General features: G+C 38.1%; 1 protein-coding gene across 2 annotated transcripts in view; it reads left to right on the forward strand.

The window, feature by feature from the left end:
* Positions 1 to 21,242, forward strand: part of LOC149224007 (phosphoglucomutase, cytoplasmic 1-like) — a 78,326-nt gene that overhangs the window by 36,256 nt on the left and 20,828 nt on the right. For both annotated transcript variants that reach the window (XM_089385989.1, XM_089385988.1), the window contains exons 7-14: positions 1,938 to 2,057; positions 2,203 to 2,303; positions 15,083 to 15,142; positions 15,379 to 15,478; positions 15,703 to 15,860; positions 15,974 to 16,069; positions 16,952 to 17,015; positions 17,108 to 17,189. In XM_089385989.1, the coding sequence (XP_089242115.1) occupies positions 1,938 to 2,057; positions 2,203 to 2,303; positions 15,083 to 15,142; positions 15,379 to 15,478; positions 15,703 to 15,860; positions 15,974 to 16,069; positions 16,952 to 17,015; positions 17,108 to 17,189 (781 nt within the window). The remainder of the gene's footprint in view (positions 1 to 1,937; positions 2,058 to 2,202; positions 2,304 to 15,082; positions 15,143 to 15,378; positions 15,479 to 15,702; positions 15,861 to 15,973; positions 16,070 to 16,951; positions 17,016 to 17,107; positions 17,190 to 21,242) is intronic.

Raw genomic sequence — 21,242 nt, forward strand, 5'->3', positions numbered from 1 at the left:
ATGTAGAGGATGACAGACAAAATTTGCAGGGGAGAATTGTTAATTTCGCGGGAAGAGAGTGTGGAGGCAATTTTTCTGTGAATAGTTGCTGATAGGCAAGAACACAGAGGGCGGGAGCGCTGTAATAGTTGGAAAGCAAGAAAAGGACATGAGCGCGGGAGAAATGGATCTTTATAGTTCATAACCAGAGCGTGACCGTTGGATCAATGACTGTTCGTGGGCATCTACTCCGCAATAGGACGACACTAATGGGCGGGATCCGCAACGAAAAGGGTAACGATCGTTGACGTGGTTGCAAAGGATAGGCGGAGAGAGGCGCGGGGCCGTTGGTGGGAAGTGACAGGCAGAGGGATATGTGGCGGTAGTGGAGTGGTGGTTGAGTGGAAGTGGGGGGTGACGTAACTGGGAAGGCAAGATGGAGGAAACAAATTTCGGAGGGGGGTCATGGTTGTTTGTGGTATGAGGGGGGGGGTCCGAAATCATGAGGGGAGGACACGTATTGGCGGGGAAACCACTTTTTGGACCCTCCCCGCCTCGTCGTTAAAGAGAATCATAGTGGGGGGGAGGGAGGTCTGAAAAGGCTTAAGAGCCGTCGGATGTAAAGGTGATTGCGATCGGGGGAGGTAAGGTGTGTGGAATTTAATGCCGGCAGTCCGACATTATATCATGGGCATATATTTTTACTATAAAGTCCAAACTTTGGACAAATCAACATATTACAAAAAGCTTTTCATAACATGAATTTCATTTTTTCCTAAACTAATCTAACTTAACCAATTAGGGTGCATTTGAGAGTGCAAACCCTGTTTATTTTGCCATTTTTAAAGAACTTAAAAATATCTATCCAACAACTAAACTAATCTACCAACTGCATTAATTCAGATTAAACTGTTGGATTAATTTATTCACCTATTCTCCCTGTCTAATTTCAGCCAAGATTACACTGTTTGGTTAAGTTATTCACTCTAATCTAATTGACATAAATTGAAATTTGCTTGAACATTATTAAATTGTATGTTTCAAACAAAAGGAAGTATTGTGGCATTTTAAACAAGCTGCACACAATTTCATGATTTTATTCACCACAAAAGTATTGGACTATCAGTGGTACTTCAACTGGCATCACTTTCGCATTTATTCTTTTTTTTGTGAGGTTCTTTTATCATTTCTTTTTCTTTTTCTATTTTTTCTATTTATACTCTCTTTTCGTTTTTCTATTGTTTTTGGAAATCATTTGCAGTATGCAATATTATTTACAATTTGAAATACTGAAAGAAACCATTCAATCATCATTTGATCCTATGAATTATAGGACCCTAACAGGTGGTACATAATGTCTTAGAATATAACCAGAGGACCATTGGCTACGATTTTGTGACTGAGGGGTACTTAATCCATCACAATCACTCTGGACTTGAACCTCGCCTTTTGTCAACCACATTATCACATGGAGCATCCTCTGTAAGTTTTGAACCTGGGTCATCATAGCTGCAAACGCTTCAACTTGCTGCAAGACCACAGCCAGATGGAGCACTCATTATTTGGCTTAGCAGCTGCATTATTTTTTTGCTTTTTCAAGGATTAGGGTGCCCCAGGACCCGAAGTTAAAAAGGGTGTTATTTTTTGTTTTTTGTTTATGTTGAATATATATAACATCCTGCGATTGTCTAGCACTAGAGTGCGACCCTTTTGCCAGAGTTAGAACTCTTGAGATAATATCTACCCAGCGCTTTAGTTTCTTATTGGCGTAAATATGATCTTGAGCACTGCAAAAAAGTTCTATGCCCCAGTGTGAGGATACAGAAATTTTGTCAGATATTAGTTTCTATGTTTGTAAGGACTGTATTCGCTACAAATTATCTGCCACAGAAAATTATGAAATTTTGTTTCAGCTTACTTTTCTCACTCAGGCTCTTTTTATTGGGCTTATGATGCAGGACTTTGGAATAAAGTACAACATGGAAAATGGGGGGCCAGCTCCTGAAGGGATTACTGACAAGATATACGAGAATACTAAAACAATAAAGGAGTATTTTACCGCAGAAGATCTCCCAGATGTAAAGCCTCATGTTTCTGCAGTCATTGTTTTTGAGGATATTCATGAATGAAATCAAAACTTCCAGTCATTCCTATAGTGATGGGTTTATGGTTAAATATTGTATCACATTCCCCACAGTTTAACACTAAGAGTCTGCTATGCAGGTAGACATATCAACCATAGGCATAACAACTTTTGGTGGTCCCGAGGGACCTTTTGATGTGGATGTCTTTGATCCCACGGAAGATTATGTTAAACTGATGAAGTAAGCCTCTATCGTAGTTGTTTCTTTCAATTTGTTTGCTTCCTAGACTTTTACTTCTACATTTTACTTAACTGTAGTTGTTTGTGATTGGATTGAAAAATCAATTGTGTTGCTATCTAATATTTCCCTTGTAGTCAGAATTATTTGCAACATGGGTATTTTGGCAGGAATGCTTAATTTTGAAACTAGGAAAGACATCTGCAGTAAATTGTCTAAAAAATGGCTAGTTGTTTTGTTTTCTGTTATTGTATATGTGAACATGTCGATTGTGGGTTCAGCTAGATGGATTTTGGATGACCTAGTGAATAATTAACAGAAAGGGAATTCATTTTAAAGTTGTTGTCTATATAGTGAGCTATAGGTATTAGGAAGGAAACATATTCACGACAATATCTTGAGAGGCAAAGGTGGATTTTCACAATATTCTTCTTGAAAGAAGCTGTCAGTCTCAGATAGAATCTGTGCTTGGTATAGTTCACACCTCATTTACTTTAGAGAACAAGTTAGAAGAAGTCCGGGAGGTAAGACAAGAAGTATTGCATGTTCCAGGCTTGCATTATATTACTGGGGAACAGATTTTCTCATTTTATAAATTTAATTATATTTAAGAAAAGAAAAAAAGGACCATGGATATCAAGTTAGTTTAGCACTGATCAGAAAAGGTATCATTTTCTAATTTGGTATGAGATTTTTTTGCAGCATAACATATTTTATCATCCATTGCTCCATTTTAGCTCAATGGAACCCAATTCCTATTTTAAAGAACACAGACTGTCCATCAACTTCCTAAAATCTCATCATTTAATGACCATCAGAGGCCACTGCTCAGAGGCCACTGCACATTCTTTAACCATGCCACTTATGATTTCCCCAACAAGCTACCTATCCCTATTAATCTTAGACATGCCAATTGTTGCTCTTTATATATCGTAGGGTGGTGCAGCACTATTTCAATCTCCATTGTAATGGGGCCCAATAAGATATAAGAATCTGAAAGTTGAATTTGTCAAACAAAAAACCATATGTTTTTGCAGTTCATACTGCAAATCTCTTTTTGTTGTTGTTGATAAAATGCTTCATATTTCCGTTTATATACAGAAAAGATACAATATACAAAAAAAGGGCCACAAAGCAACCTCTATAAACGAAGTTTGATAGTCATAATAAAGCCTAGCCAATCAAAACCATCCATGCAGGGAAATCAAATTTAAGTGTCATAAAGTATCCCACAATCAAGTGCAGAAAACATTAAACACAATACAAGTGAACTGGGCAGAGTGAACAACCATATTCTGCAGCATTGGGAAGCTGACTGCATTAGTTGGAGGGTCATTGTTGTCAGGGGGAGGCTGCCACTCTTCAACTACAGTCTCCAGATCCACCACGATAAGCTCCCATATGTTGTTACCGTGCTTGTTTCTTATGGAGGCTTTGGTTCCAGGGTGGTCCAAGGAATGACATGAAACTTATCAAATTGGGGAGACTCCAGGTCTCTTACTAGAGGCCAATGCCATTTTCTTTCTCAGCGTTCACTGCCCTGTGCTGCTGCTGCTGCATTAGAGGATATAGAGTAGACATTTCAAATCCATGGTACCTGATCCATCTTCAAGGTGAGAGAGTGATGAAGAACTGAAAAGGGAGATGAAGAATTGAGATAAGCTTTGACCAAATGTATTTTAATATGAATATATTGGAAAAATAAACATAGTTAGAGACATCATCAAAGGCCTTCTTCACCACTATACAAGATATTCTTGTCAGCAGATGGGACAAGAATTGCACACCTTTACATTGTTTGGCTCACTCATTGAACCCAAAATACTACAACCATGAGTGGTTGAATGGTGGACCTTCCCGCAGATTCCATCCTCACATGGATGGTGAAATCTCACAGGGGAGGAAAGATGCATTCAGGCGGGTTTTTCAGGATCGAGCATCCCTTGATGAGGTGGAGGATGCCTTTGCAGAGTTTTCCACTGGCACTGGTCGATTTGCAAGATATGATTTGATTAGAGATAGGGGGACTAAGAAGCCCTATTCTTGGTGGGAAAATCATGGGGCAACAAGCCCTCCTCTACAGTGGTTAGCCACGAGGCTCCTCTCTCAAGTGACTTCATCCTCTTGTTGCGAGAGGAATTGGGGCACCTATGGGAATTTGTATCGTGTCAAGAAGAGCAGGCTTAAGTAGTCCAAGGCACAGACAATGGTGTATGTGCACACTAACCTTTGTCTTATTTACACACAGAGGGATGAGTGGTTGAAGGGAAAGACAAAAATGTGGGATGTCTTTCCTGCTGATATGGGTTTGGACAACTATGTTGAGTTGGCATTGGCTAACTTGGATCTCAATGATCCAGTGCTAGAGCCTGTCAGATTTGATGATGGTGATACTGTAGAGGGGTCATCCTTCACACCAACAGATGCAGAGATGACTTTGGATACCGAGGAGGAGGACGCAACAGAGGAGAGTAGTGGTGAACATTATGATAAGGACAATGATGCTGATCTTGATGATGACTACGAGGATTGATGACTCATGAGTCATGAGCTACCTACAGCCTTGAGGCTTGTATACTTTTAGTTGTTTTATATTTGCTATTTCTTTTTGCCATTGGCATTGCACTACCTATGTAACACATTTTGATTATGTTGACTTAATGAGAAAACTACATATGTTAGTATGTTTATATTTCTATCTTGTCTTTCTCCTATTGGATCATTGATGAATTTATTTATCATTTATGTCACAGTTGTATTTGTATGTACTATGCATATTGTTACTTCGTAAACAGTAAAACTTACGTCTAAATGAAGATATATGTTTGAAATCCCGTATCTGATGAAATTGGGAGAGGAGGGGCATCTCCAATGGGGACATTCTTCCCCTTCCTTTGCCCCTTCCATGCTGCACTTGATTGATCCATGAGTGCTGTAAAAAAATAAATAAAAAATGCACAAATATGTAAAAGAAATGGGTATGCAAATTGCTGTAATAAAAATGCAAAAATATTAGAGAGAAAATGCATTACTTGTTGCTTGAATCTCATTGAAAATGCTCCCACACCCTTTGCTCCTTGCTCCCAAACACCCACAACAAACCCACAACAAAGTAAACAAGTGAATGTGAAAAAAGAACTGAGGAAAGGCTCTTCAAAAGGCGCGTGGGTTGCTGTTTTTTCCGATTTGTGTTTGGAAATAGTGACACGTCGTGTCCCGATCGAGACACAACGTGTCACGATTTCTGGACACGAATCGTGTCGTATTCGCTGGATTCGTGACACATAGGCCTTGGGGGACGAATCTAGTTTCATAGTGGACAATAGTGTAATATGCCCTAATTAGGGCTTCTTATGATGTGAGCAACCCTACGGCCTATCCAAAATCTAAATCTTTGTGGAATGCGACCTAGTTTTGAGCATGGTGAGGAGGGCCGTGACCCTAAGTGGAGAGGCTGAAATGATCTATGAGGAGAGTGACAACGAGTAGGGTTGGCTTGGTGAAGGAAGAATGAGGTCTGTTCATCTTTATTGAACAATATATGTAGCCCTAAGTTATAGTGAGGATCCATTGTTGAGTGGGCTGCTAGGAAGAGCCCTAAAACTGTGTAATTTGAGGAGCAAATTACAAGTGTGAGGGATGTGTATTTGTGCCCTAAGGTTAGTCAAATTATGGACTATGTGTGGGCAATTTTGGATGCCCTAAGGATTGCCTCATGGAGAAGTCAAAGAGCAGATCAATGAGCTGTTGATGATGCCTTATGTTGTGTGACAAAGGAGCAACTTTGTCACTGTGTAAGGGTAGTCCTTGAACTCCTCATGTATATTGATTGTTGGAGCAACAAAGGGACTGTTAGAAGGTAGATTTGGTTCCCCTAGTTTAGTGGGTTACACTAGGGCAAACTCAACGATAAGAGGGAAGAATGTTAAAGCCCTAAATCTGGTCATCTTTGGAGCAACAAAGAGATTAGTAGTGGGCAGAAGTTAGAGACTGTAAGAGCAATGATGATGGAGCAACCTTGCCATTACCAGTGGGTAGATCAGTGAGCCAAAGTTCAGTCACTCTTGGAGCAATAGGAGGGTTGATAGTGGCAGATTGGACAACTGGAGATGCAGTTGTAGTGATCAACAGATGGGGAGGCAAAGCACCCGCCATATTTGTTCAAGGTACATGGATTGAAAGGGTTGAGTATAGCGCTCCTTCAACAAGTAGGCCAAGTGTACTTTGTTTAGGGAAAATTGGTGGTCATAGTTGTTGACAACAAGACCTAGTTGTGTCCTTGTATTAGGGCTATATGTAAGGGCATGTTACCCACCACCTACGAGTAGTGTATACAAGAGATTTTTTTTTATCCTAGGTGGTCCTCAGTTGACAACCAACAACCCTTTGCAGCCACTAGATAGCTTGATGTGCCATTATCTCCGCCACTTGGGCAGCCATGTGGTCCCTCACCCACTTGTTATGATTGTATGTTTGAAGATGGGTTTCCCAACCCCAAAGGTATGACTTTTCATTGGTATGGTTAGGTAATTTTCCTTACTTGTCATGGGCACTTTTGGGCATGGATTGGTGGGGGAATTCAGCAGAAAGAGTGGGCTAGGTCTGTATTCTTGTGTCCATTGCCCGATTTTGTGGTTAACCTTGTTTCTTAGTCCCGTGGGATCTCCTTTACTGTCCACTAGCTTTAGGGTTGGTACTACTTGGGAAATACCAAATTTTGTTGTGTGGTCCCGCTTTTCGATACCATACACATCACCCCCTTCCACTCATTTTAGCCCCATTCATCTCCTTTCCCATTCGGGTCCACATGTGTCCACTAGGTCTTCATAGGGTTAGCTTCCTCCTCCCCTTGTCCACATCTTGGGTTGAGCCTGGAATGATGCCCCGAAGGTTGATGCAACTAAAAAGAAAAAAAGAGAGCATAATTTGGCCACTCTCAACAATAAATGTACCATAAAATGAAAAAGATGGTCGGGACATACAAATTTAGCATGTGGGCAAAAGCTAAACATGAGCTCTACCCCTTATCCATGGCCATCACTTTGGTTCCTATGGGCCCTAGATGTGCCCCTTCCATCATTGAGGAACCCATGATTGTCCCAACCCCTAGTGGGCGATGAACTGCCCCACTGTAAGGGGGTATCAACCGCTATATATTACACATCATGCTCTCATCCCTTGGAGCCTAGAGTAGTTATAAGAAAAATCAATCAAAGGCAAAAGGCATATGAAGAAGGCTGGAAAAACAAAGGGTGGGGTAACTCATGTATGTTACGAATATAAATTATAAAAAATAAATGAGTATAAATAAATATAAATAATAAATAATCAAAATAATGATTATTTTAAATAGTCATTAGTTAAGTGAAAAGGCATGTGAAACGACACCTGCCTAGGTATATAAGCAGGGCCTCATTGTAACATTCAATCATCCTTGTACATTTTATATATATTAATAAATTATTATTACAAATACCTTTTGTGTATTTTACATTTAAAGTCAACCATCTACAATTTTGTTGCGTCAATAGTGTGAGAGCCATGCGAGTCTTTGAACGTTATCCGCCACACAATATGCCGTTAAGTTTTCACCCTGAATTCATTGAGCAATTTAGTAAAATTCAAGAAGCATTTCAGCGATTAGGAAAATCATGTGCAAAAGTTATGCATGTCTAAAGAACAGTTATGCAAAAATCCATAATAAGGAAGATGATAGTGAAGGTGAAGAAACGAAACAAGGTGAAGCAGGAGAAGAAGGTTTTGATCATAATGATGATAATGAAAATGAAGATGTAATAGATGATGATGAATATGAAAATGATATCGATCAAGATGAGGATCTAGATGCAACTGATCTTGATGTGGATGAGGATGATATAGATCAAGATGATGATCCAGATGAAGTTGATCTTTGTGTGGATGAGAATGATATAGATCAAGATGATGATCAAAATGAAGGTGACGAGGATTGTGTAGATCAAGATGATGATCTAGATGAAAATGGTGTCGATGAAGATGATGTGGAATCTGTTGATGATGCATAGAATGGAGTTGCAACATTGGCTTTGTTTCATTTATTCCTTGATCTGCCATTATATCAAATTGTTGCAAAACCTTATCGATCACCGTGTACATTGAATTCTCGGGGCGGTGTATTTTGGATAGAATGTAATTGTTGCTATCGGGAATATCAATTTGAAAATATGGTACAGTGTGGGGATGGGCATCAGATTTGTTTTGAATGTATAGAGAAGCAGGTTAATGAAATCCTTTATGGAGGTCTAAGGGTACATGGCTCTTTATCTTGCATTAGTATTGGTCATTGCAAGGAATCAATTCCTTTGTAGGAAAGCTATTCTAAATGATGTTGTTGAAAGATATGAATATCACCAGGCCTAAGACGCTTTAGCTGAAGCCAAAATTGAGAATTTAATTTATTGCCCATTCTATAGCATTCCATATGAAATAGACAAGTGTGCACAAGTCTTGGACTGTCCAAACCCTAAATTTTTAAAAGCTTCATGTACCTAATGCAAGGGGTTGAGTCACTTACCACTACGCTGTGAAGAGGTTGAAAAAAAATCAGCTGAAACGGTTGTTCGTAGGAAAATTGAAGAGAGGATGACCAAAGTTGTGATAAGAGAATGTAACATTTGCAAGGTAGCGATAATCAAGTCGGATCGCTGCAATGTCATGACATGTAGGTGTGGGAACCAATTGTGTTACGTTTGCAGACAAACAACTTCATTTGGTCATTTCTGTTTTTGTCGTCCACCTATTGGGGATCTAGGGATACCTTGTCCAAAATGCAACAAATGTCATACTTATGAGACTGAGAAAGAAGATAAGGAGGCTCTGGCTGCTAGGGTGGAAGCCATGAAGGAGATGGTTTGCATGAATCATGGATTGCGTGATTTGGAAATTGGACCTTCCCTCAATACGCTAACACGACAACCAAGCATAGAGGGGCAGTGGAATCGTACGCAAAGTTTTCTTCCATGTGAAATTAGACCTCTGCAAGAATTTAACATACAGGGTGATCAACTCGCGAGTTGTCCATGTTTGTTGCTGACAGTTCTTGGCACCTTAGCTTGTATAACTTGCTAGTAATATTATTTTTGGAACTAGGGTTTTTTAAATATTTTTTTATCATCTCTTTATATATATGTATATATATATATTTTAAAATTTAATAATAATAATATTATTATTATTATTTTTATTATATATATATATATATATATATTATATTGAGTACTTTATATTATAACTATAGGTATTATATAGTTATATATAATTTGAATGGATCGAATGAAATGTCACGTTGTATTGGTTGACCGGCCAAAAAAACAAAAGGTGGACGGGACAACGTGGTCGTGGAATCCGGTTCGATCGAGACGTTGTTGAATATGCAATGGGGGATACACAATACAGGGGGGCACAATAGGTGGACGACGGATCGATACACCTACCTGCCAGGGATTTACGCTGCAAGGGTTGACAATCAACGGGTGTGAGGATGGCAGCGTGGTCGTGGGATATAATTTGGTGATTGGATATACTCTTTTACACATGTAAGTGATCTTTTCATGTATATTCTTGTTGTTTTCTTTAATACATGAATGTTGCTAGGATTTTCGCTATACTAGGTCTGAAATTTACTACTTCTATTATGCGAAATTGTGGAAATTCAATCTTTTTTAGCATTGCATCATCTCATGTATCATGCGTGAAATGGTGAATGTTCCTAGAGATTGTTTCTATTGAACACATCTTCATAAGTCATCAATTATTGCAAATTGAAGTGTAAATTCTTCTAGCAATTGCTCTCATGCCCTAATTGCCATGCAAAGCTGTCTAGAAGTCTCCTTGATTGGGTGTAGTTCCTCTAAATTATAAATTTCATTTTGACTCCATCTTCCTCGAAGGATAAGGCACTGATCCTTCCATAGGTGATCATTTTCAAAGAGAATTCCTCTCACCTTCCCCTCTTTTTCTAGCTCTAGCCTCCATAGGTCACATAGGGCATCACTTTTCTCACGATTTAGCCATCCAAAGAATTCAATATCTTGCCCAAAACTGCACTGGTGTGTCCTCAAGAGGCCCTCCAAATTTTACGAAATTCCAATAGTGGGATCTTGATATATTTCAAGCCCTAGCTGAGAAGTTTTCCGGAATATGGGCACTACAAGAGAGGTTGTTTGAAGTTCAAGAAGGACAAGAGGAAAGAAAGAAATGAAACTCATATCACCGAAGAAGTGGGAGAACTTGAAAAAAAAATCCAAAGGGATAGATCTTCACTATTAGGGTTTCTCCAATGCATAGCAAGGAAAAGTAGTAGGTGAAAAGATCTCCACCATGGCAATCAAGATGAGAAGTATTATGACAGGATGCATTTTAGCAGAAGATGGCATCATACTAGAAGCATACCGTTAAAGCAAGAGCTCATGACATCATTAGAGAAGCTTGAAAAAATAGTTTCAGTAGAAGTCTACAAAGATGTAGCAATTATCATATAAAGGAAGTAACTCTAGACAACCTCATTGAAATCGTATATAGTACATATGATTGAAAGAAAGTCATCTAGCATCATAAATTCATCATACATCATCATCATGAGAAAGGAGCATTTGTTGGATGAGGATAATCTAGATCCTTTGTTGGAATATTCATTGGGAGGTTCACCTCTATTTGGAAGAAGCAAGTGGGATACATTGTTTAAAAGGGTGATGGTATGGTGACAAAGAAGTGCAGTAGGTCAAGTTGATTGAAGTACTTTCAATCAAGGAAAGGAAGCTGCCGAAGGAAGTCTAGATGACCAAAAGGAGAAAATAGATATGTATGCATATATTTGATAGTTTAAATCATGTCATCATATGGCTGCAAAAAGCATGGGTAAATGCTCTACCTTGAGAGCATGATCAAGGATCTCTTCCTTTGAAAAGATGCATGAAAGCATGGTTCACATATTGATAAGATGAAATCAATATAATATGTCCTCATATGGAATATGAGGTAGTTGACAAAGATGAAGGAACTGAGTTCCTGGGAAGCAATATGTGAAGAAATAAAGAAGAGATTGTGACAGATACAACTGTGGTCACATAAGAAAAGGGAAGTCAACATCCAAAATTGATCATGACATCTCCATAATAGAAGAAGACCATGATAAGGTTTGTAAAGAAAAGAGGACCCTTGACATATGAAGTCTTGGAAATGTGTTTATTAATGTGCAAGATGTTGTAGGCAAGCTAGATGTCATGATGAAAGGCCATCACAAAAGGTAACTGTGATTTGATGTTCATTTTTGATTTTGAACAACATCTGGATGGGTTGATACAAGGCTACTGAAAGAAGGTTGTAGATGTCACCTACAACTAGTACTCATGTTGTTGGATGAAAGATCCTAAAGAAAACATGACTTGGAAGAGGTAGTAGTATGAAGAAACCCCAAATGTGGACTAGAATATCACTTTCCAATAAAGAAAATGATGACATGATCAATGTGGCTCGTGAAGGAAAATGATGGATGGCCAATGCCCTATGAAGAAGTCCCAAAAGGTGAAGGCTCCATAATGTTAAAGATGAACTTCATGACATAAAAAGGAGCCCCACAAGCAATAGATAGTCACACGATCTCTACCTAGAGTAGAAGGTTGCTGGAAGCAAGTCTTAGGTTAAGAGGGAGCTTGGATACACTCCTTTTAGAGGAATGGGTATATCCTCCCTAGTTGAGAGGGAGAGAAACACTTCATTCTTGTATTCGATTTGGGAGGAAAGAATGGAGGATTGGGAAGCATTGGGTAAGAATGAATCCATTAAGAGAGAGAGAGAGAGAGAGAGAGAGTGACATATGCATTAATTGAGCGGAGTTAAATCTGACATGATTGAGTCTCATGATTGAGAGACTTGAATTTCTTTTCAATAATAATATAATAAAAAGGATAATAATGATAACAATAATATTGATGATTAAGTTAAAACTTAAACAATTGAGATTCATTAAGGACAAGTTAAGTGATTTCCCATCATATATATAATATATATGACTACAAATGATGGAAGGTGATCTTCTATTTTTGGAAAGTCATGGTTGCAAAGATATACATGAATTTCTATTTTTAGAAAGTCACTCTAGAAAGGTCAGAAATGAATTTTTATTGAAGGAAATTCATCTCATAGTTGTCAATTTTCAACAAAACAATGTTAATATATGAAAGCCCAAAATACCAAGTGAAATGCATAAGTTAAAGTATTAGATTTCTACACTATTTAGCTAAGGAGAGTCCAAGAGAATTTGGCCCTTTCTTACCTAATTTTATTGCTGTTAGGTCAATAGCCTATTTAGCCTCTTCAATGCTAGATATATCAAGGAAATGCTTACAAGTAAAACCAAGAATTGTTGATATCTTGTGAGGACAGAAGAGAGAGGGGCCTTCAAAAGGTACTTGGGGCACGCGATTCCAAGTGGGATTAATGCTTCTTCAGTGCAAGAAGATGGCTAATCCAGTTGAGGACTTCCCCAACTCCAAGCAAGAGGAACCTGTAAAACACTTATGATATTGCCAAAAAGATTAGTAGCATAGGTGTAGCTTACACAATGAAAAGAATAAACATGCTATTCAACTGAGAATCGCACGTGAATTTCAATTCTAGAATATAAACTAACAAGGGACTAACAAATAATTGCCAGCCTTCTCCTTTGGACAACAATGTCCCTATCAAGGCCTAAAGCTACAAACTCAAAGCAATAACATGAAAACCCAACAAGGTTACGCCAATATGCTCCAAGAAAACCACACAATGCTACAATATCATGAGCCTCCAAAGCCTTTTTTATTAGCAAGATGGAATTATTACAAATCTGTCATGCTTCAATACTAGCTTGCTCAAGAGAGGAACATTACATTTATAGGAGAATAGGGGAAGATCACAATGAGGAAGAGTTACAAGTGTAAGGGTGACAATACCAAGAGAAATGCGAGTTTCTTGAGTGTGATAATAGCTGCCAAGTGTGCCTGCATATCTCCCAAAGAGAGGACAACATATGAGCATGAGAGAGTTGCATAGGTAGCCAAGGAAAAAAATGAATGCCAAGTGGGGGAGTGAAGTGGGAGTGGCTTGCCACATTGCCCACGTAACTTACCACTAACTTATCCTTTTGACACATGCAACTCGGCTCCATGCACAAGTGTGAACTCGGCCCCTATCTCAAGCTAGGTAGCAGCCCAATTCGTGGTGTATGACAACCACTTGATTCCTTAACTTGTGGGCCTTACGTGGCCCCTTAACTTATGTTTAACTCATCCATGTTGCCAAGTCACTCCACTCAAGTGTTTGTGACACGTAGTTGACTGGAAACACAGCAGCCCAATTCGTGGTGTATGACAACCACTTGATTCCTTAACTCGTGGGCCTTACATGGCCCCATAACTTATGTTTAACTCATCCATGTTGCCAAGTCACTCCACTCAAGTGTTTGTGACACGTAGTTGACTGGAAACATATTTTTAATGTGTTCCCAGTTATTTAATTTCTGATTTTCCTTGTTTTTTCCTCACTTCTTGAGTAAAAGTGATTTTGTGAGGAAAAATCACACCCTAAAGTGAGTACTAGGATAATGTTGGTATTTTGAGTACTTACATGGCATGCAACATTTCCTAGTGCCACTTTTTTATTTGTTACATAGAAATTTATTAAAAATTCTAGTTCTGTGAGAAATTTTTAATTATTAAAAAACCCTAGAAATACCTAGTGCAATTCCGTGAGACTCTGGAATTGCCTAGCATGGTAATATACATTGACCCTAGACTTAGAAAACACACTCAAGGCCTAGTTAGTAATCACACTCCAGCTTTGGAGGATGTGAGTGAAAAAACTCAATTAATTATTTATCGCTAAAAACGAAAATAATTAATTAAGTAAAAAAACACTCTAGAGTGACGTTCTTACTAACTAGTTCCCAAGTGCCTAAGTTTGTTACATAAGTTCATCATGCTGGTGTCATTGTTGACAATTTTCCCATGGGGGTATGGAATTTGCATAGAGAGAAAAAGAAGAGAGAGAAACTAGAGAAAGGAAGGTGGCAAAATTTGCCCTGCTGGACTTCTGAACTTGGTACAATTTGTAGGTGCCTTGTCCATTGGGCAGTGGGTCTTTGTTCCCTAGTAGGTACATCTGAGCAGGTAACAAGGATGATGTGGGATCTCTCCCCCAAAGTTGGGGAGGTCACGGGTTCAAGTCTTTTGGTCCCCTCTGGATTAGGCTCTGTAAAAAAGGCTGGCATTTTACCATCATTACCATCCATGAATCATGGGGAAGCACTTGGATGGGTTTTCAATGAGGTGTTTTCCTTAGAAAAAAATGACTATCTTTAATAGTTTAACATTGTTCATTGCCGATTGAGATTTTCAATCACATTATTATATTTACTTGCTAGACAACTTGAGTAGCCCTGACTTAACTCCAGTTATGGCAAGTTCAAGGTAGGTTAGTTGGATTCATAGATTAGTATGGAAGTTGTTATATTAAAGGGCATGGGAAAAATCTGACTAATTTTATTAGTTTATGTAAAACTATATATATGAGTGCAACTGATATGTATATGTTCTGGATTTAGCACAAAGCATAAAAATGTAAAATGTGATCTGCAAATTTAATGAAAATGAAATAATAAAATATGTGGGAGGGAAATAGCCAACTTATGAAATGCTGAACCAAATATGTTTATTAATGTTGAATCGTTTATTGAACTTACTGGTTTCCTCTGAATTGTGTTCCAGGACTATATTTGACTTCGGAGCTATTCAAAAGCTGCTTACATACCCCAAATTTACGTTCTGGTAAATATAATGTCTAGGGAAATATATTGCTTCAGAGTCTCTACATCATGACTTGAAATCACACAAGTATATATATATATATTATTTGTTGTGATTTCAAGTCATGATGTAGAGTTAATTTGGAGCCATACTTCATATATTTAAGAATTTACATCAATGGAACTCTGGAGAACATGATGAATATTCATCTTCAGAAGCTTGAACTAATATTTGTTGTCTGGTGCTCTCTGTGTCAGCTATGATGCACTTCATGGAGTGGCTGGGATATATGCCAAAAGGATTTTTGTGGAGGAGCTGTCTGCTAGTGAGAGCTCATTAATAAATTGCACTCCAAAGGTGATACACTTCTAAATTGAAATGATGGATTTTCATCAGTGTCCAGGATTGTGCACGTTTGTTGTCTTTTGTTACTGGAAATCTACATACCTGTAAAAGTACCCTACAGTATATAATTTTTCCTTTTACAAACATTGGGACACTTATATTATGTCTACAGCTTAGATGCACATTCTTTGTCTATGTATGAGTGCCATTTACATTTAGACTTCTTAAGTGAGCAGGATGATTTTGGAGGAAGTCATCCAGACCCAAATTTAACATATGCCAAGGAGTTGGTTACCCGGATGGGATTGGGTAAACAAGCTCCTGATTCAGAACCACCAGAATTTGGTGCTGCTGCTGATGGTGATGCAGATCGTAATATGGTTCTTGGCAAGAGGTGAAAATTAATTTTTGAATTGATCTTTGCTGCTTGATTTCGGTTTAAGCTAATCTTGGCCATGGTGAATGTCATTGAAGGCACTCAGATGTGTGGTTATGCTATGTCTTCAGGTTTTTTGTGACTCCATCAGATTCTGTTGCCATCATTGCAGCAAATGCAGTTGAAGCCATTCCATACTTCAGCTCTGGATTGAAAGGTGTTGCAAGGTACGGAAACAATGACTGCAAGACATAAGAATGCACTAGATGATTTATACTTTTTTTGAATAATTAAAGGTGGAATGGTGTCAAATTCACAATATTCGTAGTATCTGCTTTGGATGTAGATGTTCCCACTGGATAGAAACAAAACACACACAAACAACAAACAGAATAGTGTCTAGCTATAGTACCTGTTCACAGACAGGTACTATTAGTTTGGAATTGCTCCCCACATCCCTTGCCTTGAGGGGACTTGCCAACTTTGTCAATTATAGGAGAAAGAGTTGGAGGAGCACCTCATTTTCGTATATCTGTTCTGCTATGAGATTAGTGGGCAGTTTACTTGTCTTGGATCACGGATCAAGAGGTTTCCTCTCCACCTTTTGTTATGTGGACCAGAGATGCCTAGCTCTTTTCATGCAAAATGTTTCATGGCATAGATTGAGGAATTGTATGTGCTTCTCCTTTATTTGATCTCAAATGATAGGCTGGATCTCAGATCATTTTAGATACTAGATCATTGCATCCTTATATTTCTTTTAATAATACATAGGATTTTTGGAGGTGTAGCCATTATTAACAGCTACATTAACATACCAGTAGCGAGCCAGTGTTTTAAGCAAGGCATTTCATCATTTTTGTAATAAACTTAACGCTAAACAATATGTGATGATGAATTCTCACTTCTTGCTTGTCTTCTCATCAGCTGTTGTATTTAATGTTGCTTACTTTTATTACGGGAACCACAATGCATATAATTCTCTGTTTTAGAGGTCTCCATGTAGAAACAAAATGTTTATATGTAGTGAAACGTTCTCATTTCTTGTTTGTCTTTCTTATCTGCTTTTGGACTCAAATGTATCGTATTGTTGTCAATCACTTTTGCAGAAGCATGCCAACATCAGCTGCACTTGATGTAGTTGCAAAAAGTCTTAATCTTAGGTTTTTTGAGGTATGAAAGCATCACGATTTATGCATATTTTTTTCTTAATGGCAGAATTGCATTGTGGGTCATGTAAATATTGTTTTTGTCTTTGAAACTAGGTGCCCACTGGCTGGAAGTTTTTTGGAAATTTAATGGATGCTGGAATGTGTTCTGTTTGTGGTGAAGAGAGTTTCGGCACTGGTCAGTTTTTATATTCTTGCCTCGTCTTTATAACTATTCTTGTCTGACTTGAATATTTGGTATCTCTGCTTGAATGTAGGGTGTTTTATTTAAGAAAGGCATTTATAAAGTACTGTGACTTCAGAGTCCTCTTTCTCACTTTATGAAATCGTCATATTATTTGTTTGAATTGGTGATACACTATTCACACTTTTGTAATTGGTATTGAATCTGGATGGCTCTCGAGACACTTTTATATGTTATATTATCATCTACTTGCATGTATTTTTCACTCCAGTTATTCATGCATTGCCCTGTCAGTTACTGGACTTTTGAAATGACTGAGTTGGGATTCTTCGTTTAGCTTTTCTTATATTTGTAGAATGCCAAAAGCTTGTGGGGTTTACCAATTTGGTAAAGTTTCTATAATTCATATACACGTTATTATTGATCTTTTCTTAGGATTTTTGGCATCTTCAACATTTCAATTTGGTTAAGGTGCCATTGTTTGGAATTCTACAAACTTTCAAACTTTGACCACAAATTTAGGGCAGGTTAACGTAGATAATTTGTTTGATTTCTTTTCTTGGATTGTTCCATGGAATATATTCTTTTACTATATTAGCAGGTTTGCTTGCATTTCTTGTATTTAGAAGTACGTTTTTCAATCTTGAATAATCTAGGTTTATTTTTCAAATCTAGGCTTGAAGCTTGATTTGTCTTGATATCCAAGATTAAATTACTCAATATTAATTCATAGTGTTGTTTAATACGAGAACTAATATGTAGGCCCAACCAGAGCTTGAAGCTCTCCACAAGCTTCTGTTGTTTGATCGATATATGAACATTGTAAACCATTTGTCAATCATTGACTCAATTATTTTGTTATTGTAAAACTAATATGCGGATTTGGCCAATCTATTTTATATATGTCCTATTACAAGACTATGTATTTCTCTATACTTGCCTACCATATATACTCGATGGTTGATGTGGTGCCATTAGAGATCAGTAAAATATTCTGAAACACAAACCTCCCCTTCCCCTCATCAATAATAATAAACTAGTGAGAATAAATAAACTAAATGTAAAGGGTTATGATTAAAGGTCACGACTTCTTGTAAAAGTGCACCGAGGCTATATTTAAGCTAGGTCTCCCTCATTGTAAAAAGCATCTATATATATATATATATATATATATCACAAATATAAATTATGTTATGAGGAGTCATGAGTTTTAATCATGACCCTTTACATAATTTATTTAGTATATTTATTCTCATTAATTTATTATTATTTTATACATAAACACTTTTACATTTTCCTCCTTTTGCTTTGTATGTTATCTGTGTCCTAAACTATTATAACCCATGTTTTTTCCAAAAAAATCAATTATAAATGTCCAAATAACTTTTGTGGTTGTTGCTTCAATTTATGCTGACATATAGACTCAGGAAGGGCCACCACTTAACCATAGCGGTGGCAAAAATGAACATGCTAATATGAGGTGTACCCAAAGGAGGGCACTAGCTAAGCTCGCGCTGCTAGCTTAGAGACTACCTAGGGTGTTGCACAATGTATTATTAACATCCGTTTCTTGTCCTTAATTATTATAACTTTCTAAAAATGGCAACATTGTGAGATCTCTGCCATTGTTTTAGACATGTCCACTTTCCTTTGTAGATTAAGTATTGCTCGTAGATCTTGGTCATGTACTTCGTTTATTCCATTGATCTTGAGTGGATGTTTTATTGCCTATAGGACATTTTTTAAGGTTACATCTATTTGAATGTAGACCATGAGTTGGCAATGTATCAAATTGCTTTGGAAGTGTCTTTCTTAATATTGTGTCTAGTATGTGATAATTTATTTGCATGCGAGAGAGAGAGAGAGAGAGAGAGAGAGAGAGAGATTTCCTCTAAGCATTACACATGGGTGGATAAAGAGTTGAGGGCGTATGTGTGTGCACACGTGCGCCGTCTTCTCCAACTGTTACATGGGTGAATAATGAATTGAAGATCTCTCCTTTTCAGGGTTGTAGATGTGTGTGTGTGTGTGTGTGTGTGTGAGAGAGAGAGAGAGAGAGAGAGAGAGAGAGATTTCCTCTAAGCATTACACATGGGTGGATAAAGAGCTGAAGGCGTATGTGTGTATACACGTGCACCATCTTCTCCAATTGTTACATGGCTGAATAAAGAATTGAAGATCTCTCCTTTTCAGGGTTGTAGATGTGCCTCAGTGCTATGAAAGAATGTGAGGACAATAATGATGCTCGGAATGCTGATGTCAATTTTAAACCGATGTTTGAGTAAAAAGATGCTTTTTTCATGATGTGCCTATGCATTTGCCGCCTGAAAGGGTGAACTGGTCAAAGCATTACTTCACTAAAAATACATAAAATACTCAAAACTATATATATATATATATATACACACACCATTAGACATTAATGTTACATCTCCTTCATTGGTGTTGGAACCACATTCCGAGCATACACACGACCAATGTTACTGAGAGCGCCCTCCAAGGCCTGCTCCCCTTTTATACAAGCAAGAGTGTTAGGGAGTACCCATGGGAGCTGCTCCAGATGAATTTGAGACACTCCCTACCCTTTTCTCATTGTGAAACTCCGTGGATGCTCCCTATTGGTAATCTTATATTCTTAAAGGGAAAAGCTGATATTTTCTTTATATTTATTTTTTTATCCTTTAATCAAGATCATCAAGGATCAAGAGCACCCATCTCTTTATGTACTGTATTGTTAGTGGTGTTGATTGTTGAGCTCCTTTGTCATGGCTTTATTAGCAAAAATGCACCCTTCACTCAAACCAAAATTATTGATGGTAGAATTCATAGTATTTAACAACTAGCTCACTTTATTATTTTGGATAGGTCTTCATACTTAATATGGCATAGACGATAGATTCATAGTATTTAACAACTACCTTAGTTTATTGTTTTGGATAGGTCTTCATAATTTGGTGTGCAGATGGCCTATTTTGTAACTATAACTATTTGGTCATGTTTTGGATTGTTGAAATTCTAGCTCGGGAGGTACTCCCACAAACCTTTGGGTACTAGGTTTGTGTGGAGTTGACCAACGAAAATGAGCTTTTGTGGGCAAAGTACCCAAGCGGTGGGCTTTAGACCCAATGTTGTGGGCTACAGAGCTAAATATAATATTTGTTTATTCTATTTGTTGTATGAGGGCACTTTTTATGGACTAAAAGGGCACCTAAAGGCAATGATGGAAAGATATAAATAAAGGAGACCTAGTAGAGGTCTCACCACATCATAGCGCACCATCTCAGTAAGCATATTGAGCCAAGAAGAAGATGCAAAACTCAGTAAGAGCCGCAGCTTGGAGAGGAGCAAAGTTGTGGTCTGTTTGTGTTTGAAAGAGGATGAATTTTTCCCTAGCAGCCAGGGCGAGTATTCTGTGTTAGATATGTGCCCTAGATAGGGTTTTGTCTAGGCTGATTTGAGGAGCAGCATTTTGTTTGTGATCTGATCTTTGTTTTGTGTATAAGGAGCATTGAGCCTTGAAAGAGGCCTAATAAGCCTTAAGTCAAAGTCTGCTCTGGAGGGCCGAAGTTCCTCAGGAATTGCGCAGGGTTTCTGCGGTTTGGTCAAGCCCTAGAAGAGGCTGAATTAGCCTCAAATTTGGAACAAAGGCAGCGAGTTGTCTCAGGCAGAGAGTAAAGGCAGGTGGACAATGTTGTGGGCTGATGTATTGTTGATGATTGGTGGCTGAGGTGGACTGAAGTCTGTCCAACAAAGGAGTGTTGGAGAGCTGGTTAAGGGCTAATGTACAGTGAATTGTAGGGCTAATTCACTGTGACAAATAGACCTATTTGGCGCTGATTATACTGTGTTTCTTGAAGGACAAACTGCATTGTGAGCAGATGGTATGCAGAGACTTTAAAGGAGCAAATTTCTCTGTGAGTGAAGTGGTGTCATCAGAACCGGACCAGAACCGATTGGTCCGGTTCGAGGTTCAGAACTGGAAATGGTTTTACCTAACCAGTCGGTTTTGTACCGAACCAGCCGGTTTCGTATAAATTGATAAAATAT

The sequence above is a fragment of the Pinus tabuliformis genome, chromosome Q (assembly GCF_031772625.1).
Source record: "Pinus tabuliformis cultivar Carrire ecotype Pingquan chromosome Q, CPIR1, whole genome shotgun sequence".
Classification (NCBI taxonomy): Eukaryota; Viridiplantae; Streptophyta; class Pinopsida; order Pinales; family Pinaceae; genus Pinus; species Pinus tabuliformis.